The following is a 7,938-nucleotide window of genomic DNA, read 5'->3' on the forward strand; positions in this document are numbered from 1 at the left end:
ACCTACTAGACAGTGTTATATAGCTGGATCTACTGGATCTACTAGACAGTGTTATATAGCTGGACCTACTAGACAGTGTTACATAGCTGGATCTACTGGATCTACTAGACAGTATTATATAGCTGGATCTACTAGACAGTGTTATATACCTGGATCTACTGGATCTACTAGACAGTATTATATAGCTGGATCTACTAGACAGTGTTATATATCTGGATCTACTAGACAGTGTGATATAGCTGGATCTACTAGACAGTGTGATATAGCTGGATCTACTAGACAGTGTGATATAGCTGGATCTACTAGACAGTGTTATATAGCTGGATCTACTAGACAGTGTTATATAGCTGGATCTACTAGACAGTGTGATATAGCTGGATCTACTAGACAGTGTTATATAGCTGGATCTACTAGACAGTGTTATATAGCTGGGCTGGATCTACTAGACAGTGTTATATAGCTGGATCTACTAGACAGTGTTATATAGCTGGATCTACTGGATCTACTAGACAGTGTTATATAGCTGGATCTGCTTGACCTACAAGACAGTGTTACATAGCTGGATCTACTGGATCTACTAGACAGTGTTATATAGCTGGATCTACTAGACAGTGTTATATAGCTGGATCTACTAGACAGTGTTATATAGCTGGATCTACTAGACAGTGTTATATAGCTGGATCTACTGGATCTACTAGACAGTGTTATATAGCTGGATCTACTGGATCTACTAGACAGTGTTATATAGCTGGATCTACTAGACAGTGTGATATAGCTGGATCTACTAGACAGTGTGATATAGCTGGATCTACTAGACAGTGTTATATAGCTGGATCTACTGGATCTACTAGACAGTGTTATATAGCTGGATGTACTAGACAGTGTGATATAGCTGGATCTACTAGACAGTGTTATATAGCTGGATCTACTAGACAGTGTTATATACCTGGATCTACTGGATCTACTAGACAGTATTATATAGCTGGATCTACTAGACAGTGTTATATACCTGGATCTACTGGATCTACTAGACAGTATTATATAGCTGGATCTACTAGACAGTGTTATATACCTGGATCTACTGGATCTACTAGACAGTATTATATAGCTGGATCTACTAGACAGTGTGATATAGCTGGATCTACTAGACAGTGTGATATAGCTGGATCTACTAGACAGTGTGATATAGCTGGATCTACTAGACAGTGTTATATAGCTGGATCTACTAGACAGTGTTATATAGCTGGATCTACTAGACAGTGTTATATAGCTGGATCTACTGGATCTACTAGACAGTGTTATATAGCTGGATCTACTTGACCTACAAGACAGTGTTACATAGCTGGATCTACTGGATCTACTAGACAGTGTTATATAGCTGGATCTACTAGACAGTGTTATATAGCTGGATCTACTAGACAGTGTTATATAGCTGGATCTACTGGATCTACTAGACAGTGTGATATAGCTGGATCTACTAGACAGTGTTATATAGCTGGATCTACTAGACAGTGTTATATAGCTGGATCTACTAGACAGTGTTATATAGCTGGATCTACTTGACCTACAAGACAGTGTTACATAGCTGGATCTACTGGATCTACTAGACAGTGTTATATAGCTGGATCTACTAGACAGTGTTATATAGCTGGATCTACTAGACAGTGTTATATAGCTGGATCTACTGGATCTACTAGACAATGTGATATAGCTGGATCTACTAGACAGTGTTATATAGCTGGATCTACTAGATAGTGTTATATAGCTGGATCTACTAGACAGTGTTATATAGCTGGATCTACTGGATCTACTAGACAGTGTTATATAGCTGGATCTACTAGACAGTGTTATATAGCTGGATCTACTGGATCTACTAGACAGTGTTATATAGCTGGACCTACTAGACAGTGTTATATAGCTGGATATACTGGATCTACTAGACAGTGTTATATAGCTGGATCTACTAGACAGTGTTATATAGCTGGATCTACTAGACAGTGTTATATAGCTGGATCTACTGGATCTACTAGACAGGGTTATATAACTGGATCTACTAGACAGTGTGATATAGCTGGATCTACTAGACAGTGTTATATAGCTGGATCTACTAGACAGTGTTATATAGCTGGATCTACTGGATCTACTAGACAGTGTTATATAGCTGGACCTACTAGACAGTGTTATATAGCTGGATCTACTGGATCTACTAGACAGGGTTATATAACTGGATCTACTAGACAGTGTGATATAGCTGGATCTACTAGACAGTGTTATATAGCTGGATCTACTGGATCTACTAGACAGTGTTATATAGCTGGATGTACTAGACAGTGTGATATAGCTGGATCTACTAGACAGTGTTATATAGCTGGATCTACTAGACAGTGTTATATACCTGGATCTACTGGATCTACTAGACAGTATTATATAGCTGGATCTACTAGACAGTGTTATATACCTGGATCTACTGGATCTACTAGACAGTATTATATAGCTGGATCTACTAGACAGTGTTATATACCTGGATCTACTGGATCTACTAGACAGTATTATATAGCTGGATCTACTAGACAGTGTTATATATCTGGATCTACTAGACAGTGTGATATAGCTGGATCTACTAGACAGTGTGATATAGCTGGATCTACTAGACAGTGTGATATAGCTGGATCTACTAGACAGTGTTATATAGCTGGATCTACTAGACAGTGTTATATAGCTGGATCTACTGGATCTACTAGACAGTGTGATATAGCTGGATCTACTAGACAGTGTTATATAGCTGGATCTACTAGACAGTGTTATATAGCTGGATCTACTAGACAGTGTTATATAGCTGGATCTACTGGATCTACTAGACAGTGTTATATAGCTGGATCTGCTTGACCTACAAGACAGTGTTACATAGCTGGATCTACTGGATCTACTAGACAGTGTTATATAGCTGGATCTACTAGACAGTGTTATATAGCTGGATCTACTAGACAGTGTTATATAGCTGGATCTACTAGACAGTGTTATATAGCTGGATCTACTGGATCTACTAGACAGTGTTATATAGCTGGATCTACTGGATCTACTAGACAGTGTTATATAGCTGGATCTACTAGACAGTGTGATATAGCTGGATCTACTAGACAGTGTGATATAGCTGGATCTACTAGACAGTGTTATATAGCTGGATCTACTGGATCTACTAGACAGTGTTATATAGCTGGATGTACTAGACAGTGTGATATAGCTGGATCTACTAGACAGTGTTATATAGCTGGATCTACTAGACAGTGTTATATACCTGGATCTACTAGACAGTATTATATAGCTGGATCTACTAGACAGTGTTATATACCTGGATCTACTGGATCTACTAGACAGTGTTATATAGCTGGATCTACTAGACAGTGTTATAGACAGTGTTATATACTGGATCTACTAGACAGTATTATATAGCTGGATCTACTAGACAGTGTGATATAGCTGGATCTACTAGACAGTGTGATATAGCTGGATCTACTAGACAGTGTGATATAGCTGGATCTACTAGACAGTGTTATATAGCTGGATCTACTAGACAGTGTTATATAGCTGATCTACTAGACAGTGTTATATAGCTGGATCTACTGGATCTACTAGACAGTGTTATATAGCTGGATCTACTTGACCTACAAGACAGTGTTATATAGCTGGATCTACTGGATCTACTAGACAGTGTTATATAGCTGGATCTACTAGACAGTGTTATATAGCTGGATCTACTAGACAGTGTTATATAGCTGGATCTACTGGATCTACTAGACAGTGTGATATAGCTGGATCTACTAGACAGTGTTATATAGCTGGATCTACTAGACAGTGTTATATAGCTGGATCTACTAGACAGTGTTATATAGCTGGATCTACTGGATCTACTAGACAGTGTTATATAGCTGGACTACATACTGGATCTACTAGACAGTGTGATATAGCTGGATCTACTAGACAGTGTGATATAGCTGGATCTACTAGACAGTGTTATATAGCTGGATCTACTAGACAGTGTTATATAGCTGGATCTACTAGACAGTGTGATATAGCTGGATCTACTAGACAGTGTTATATAGCAGTGTTATATAGGATCTACTAGACAGTGTTATATAGCTGGATCTACTGGATCTACTAGACAGTGTTATATAGCTGGATCTACTTGACCTACAAGACAGTGTTACATAGACAGTGGATCTACTGGATCTACTAGACAGTGTTATATAGCTGGATCTACTAGACAGTGTTATATAGCTGGATCTACTGGATCTACTAGACAGTGTGATATAGCTGATCTACTAGACAGTGTTATATAGCTGGATCTACTAGACAGTGTTATATAGCTGGATCTACTAGACAGTGTTATATAGCTGGATCTACTAGACAGTGTTATATAGCTGATCTACTATCTACTAGACAGTGTGATCTACTGGATCTACTAGACAGTGTTATATAGCTGATCTACTGGATCTACTAGACAGTGTTATATAGCTGATCTACTAGACAGTGTTATATAGCTGGATCTACTGGATCTACTAGACAGTGTTATATAGCTGGATCTACTAGACAGTGTTATATAGCTGGATCTACTGGATCTACTAGACAGTGTTATATAGCTGGATCTACTATCTACTAGACAGTGTTATATAGCTGATCTACTGGATCTACTAGACAGTGTTATATAGCTGGATCTACGGGATCTACTAGACAGTGTTATATAGCTGATCTACTAGACAGTGTTATATAGCTGATCTACTGGATCTACTAGACAGTGTTATAGCTGGATCTACTAGACAGTGTTATATAGCTGATCTACTGAATCTACTAGACAGGGTTATATAAGATCTACTGGATCTACTAGACAGTGTATATAGCTGGATCTACTGGATCTACTAGACAGTGTTATATAGCTGGACCAAGTTATATAGCTGAATCTACTAGACAGTGTTATATAGCTGGATCTACTGGATCTACTAGACAGTGTTATATAGCTGATCTACTGGATCTACTAGACTGCTGATCTACTAGACAGTGTTATATAGCTGATTCACTGGACACCTACTGGATCTTACTAGACAGTGTTATATTGCTGGATCTACTAGACAGTGTTATATAGCTGATCTACTAGACAGTGTTATATAGCTGATTCTACTAGACAGTGTTATATAGCTTTGGAATCTACTAGACAGTGTTATATAGCTGGAATCTACTGGACAGTGTTATATAGCTGGATCTACTAGACAGTGTTATATAGCTGGATCTACTAGACAGTGTTATATAGCTGGATCTACTTACAGACAGTGTTATATAGCTGGATCTACTAGACAGTGTTATATAGCTGATCTACTAGACAGGGTTATATAGCTGGATCTACTAGACAGTGTTATATAGCTGGATCTACTGGATCTACTAGACAGTGTTATATAGCTGATCTACTAGACAGTGTTATATAGCTGGATCTACAGTGTTTATATGGATCAACTAGACAGTGTTATATAGCTGAGTCTACTGTACTGGATCTACTAGACAGTGTTATATAGCTGGCTCTACTAGACAGTGTTATATAGCTGATCTACTACAGTGTTATATGGATCTACTAGACAGTGTTATATAGCTGGATCTACTAGACAGTGTTATATAGTCAATCTACTGGGATCTACTAGACAGTTATATAGCTGGATCTACTTGACCTGGCAAAGACAGTGTTATATAGCTGGGATCTACTGGATCTACTAGACAGTGTTATATAGCTGGATCTACTAGACAGTGTTATATAGCTGATCTACTTGACAGTGTTATATAGCTGACTCTACTAGACAGTGTTATATAGCTGGATCTACTAGACAGTGTTATATAGTGGCATGTAGACAGTGTTATATAGTTGATCTACTAGACAGTGTTATATATTGGATCTACTGGATCTACTAGACAGTGTTATATAGCTGGACCTACTAGACAGTGTGATATAGCTGGATCTACTAGACAGTGTGATATAGCAGATCTACTAGACAGTGTTATATAGCTGATCTACTAGACAGTGGTATATAGCAGGATCTACTAGACTGGATCTTACTAGACAGTGTTATATAGCTGGATCTACTAGACAGTATAGAAGCCGGGATCTACTGGATCTACTAGACAGTGTTATATAGCTGGATCTACAAGACAGTGTTATATAGCTGGATCTACTGATCTACTAGACAGTGTTATATAGCTGATCTACTAGACAGTGTTATATAGCCACTGGATCTACTAGACAGTGTGATATAGCTGATCTTACTTAGACAGTGTTATATAGACAGTGTTATAGCTGATCTACTAGACAGTGTTTATATAGCTGGATCTACTCAGACAGTGTTATATAGATCTACTGGATCTACTAGACAGTGTTATATAGCTGATCTACTAGACAGTGTTATATAGCTGGATCTACTGGATCTACTAGACAAAAAGTTATATAGCTGGATCTACTAGACAGTGTTATATAGCTACCGGATCTACTAGACAGTGTTATATAGCTGGATCTACTTGACAGTGTTATATAGCTGATCTACTGAACCTACTAGACAGTGGTTATATAGCAGGACCTACTGGATCTACTAGACAGTGTTATATATAGCTGATCTTACTAGAGGCGTTATATATAGCCGGATCTACTATAGATGGTTATATAGCCTACTAGACAGTGTTATATAGCTGGATCTACTGGATCTACTAGACAGTGTTATATAGTTGGATCTACTGGACCTACTAGACAGTGGTATATAGCTGGATCTACTAGACAAAGTTATATAGCTGATCTACTAGACAGTGTTATATAGCTGGATCTACTAGACAGTGTTATATAGCTGATCACTAGACAGCAAGTTTATATAGCTGGATCTACTAGACAGTGTTATATAGCTGGATCTACTGGACAGTGTTATATAGCTGGATCTACTAGACAGTGTTATATAGCTGGACCTACTGAATCTACTGGTTATATACAGATAGTGTTATAGCTTGGACCCACTGGATCTACTAGACAGTGTTATATAGTTGGATCTACTAGACAGTGTGATATTGCTGGATCTACTAGACAGTGTTATAGCGTTATATAGCTGATCTACTGTTATATAGCTGGATCTACTAGACAGTGTTATATAGCTGACTTACTGACCAACATGAGTAGTGTTAGGTTAAGTGAGATCTAATAGACTCATTGCCCACACAAACCAGTAGACTGTGGAGAATCCCATGACTGACTGTGTGATCATTATGATGTGGCCCGGAGAATCCCCATGACTGACTGGGTGTGCTTGGCTATGATGTGGCCTGGAGAATCCCCATGACTGACTGTGTGTTGGCTGGTGATGTGGCCTTAGGCCTACCTGGAAGGCATCAGGGCCATGAACTCCTCTCCTGATGGCCAGTCCTTCAGCCTGTACACCACGGTGTCTCCGCCTTTAGACTTGGGTCTCTCTGAGAGTGGGGGAGCGAACACAGGGGACAACACAGGAGACTTTAGTAAGAGTATAGATAGGGAAAAGATGCTTTCCTGTAAACATTGACATAATCAATGCATTGGTATTATAACTAATATACAACAACATACACTGCTTTCTTCAGGAAAATGTCAAGTCCAAGATGGACAAAGGGGGCGTTGTTGGGGCTGTGTTTTCTGGACCTAAGGAAGGCGTTTGATACTGTTAACCATCAGGTTCTCATCACATAATTGTCCAAGTTCAATTTTTCCACCTGATGCCTTGAGATGGATGAAATCATACCTTGAAGGCAGAACTCAGTGTGTCAGAGTGAGCAATGAGCTGTCGACACTCTTAGCTATGATGTGGGCGTCATCCCCACAGCATGATGCTGCCACCACCATGCTTCACCGTAGGGATGGTGCCATGTTTTCTCCAGACGTGACCCATGGCA

The 7,938-nt window shown here is 38.9% G+C and overlaps 1 protein-coding gene across 1 annotated transcript in view; it reads right to left on the minus strand.

The window, feature by feature from the left end:
- The window catches only part of LOC135568543 (probable JmjC domain-containing histone demethylation protein 2C), a gene marked incomplete at its 5' end in the record, with an annotated part of 28,627 nt that extends 21,105 nt beyond the window's left edge, over positions 1 to 7,522 (minus strand). Inside the window, one exon of the mRNA XM_065015339.1 lies at positions 7,392 to 7,522. Within this exon, the coding sequence (XP_064871411.1) occupies positions 7,392 to 7,522 (131 nt within the window). The remainder of the gene's footprint in view (positions 1 to 7,391) is intronic.
- Positions 7,523 to 7,938: the final 416 nt, after the last annotated feature.

This window comes from Oncorhynchus nerka, unplaced genomic scaffold (assembly GCF_034236695.1).
Source record: "Oncorhynchus nerka isolate Pitt River unplaced genomic scaffold, Oner_Uvic_2.0 unplaced_scaffold_1509, whole genome shotgun sequence".
Lineage (NCBI taxonomy): Eukaryota > Metazoa > Chordata > Actinopteri > Salmoniformes > Salmonidae > Oncorhynchus > Oncorhynchus nerka.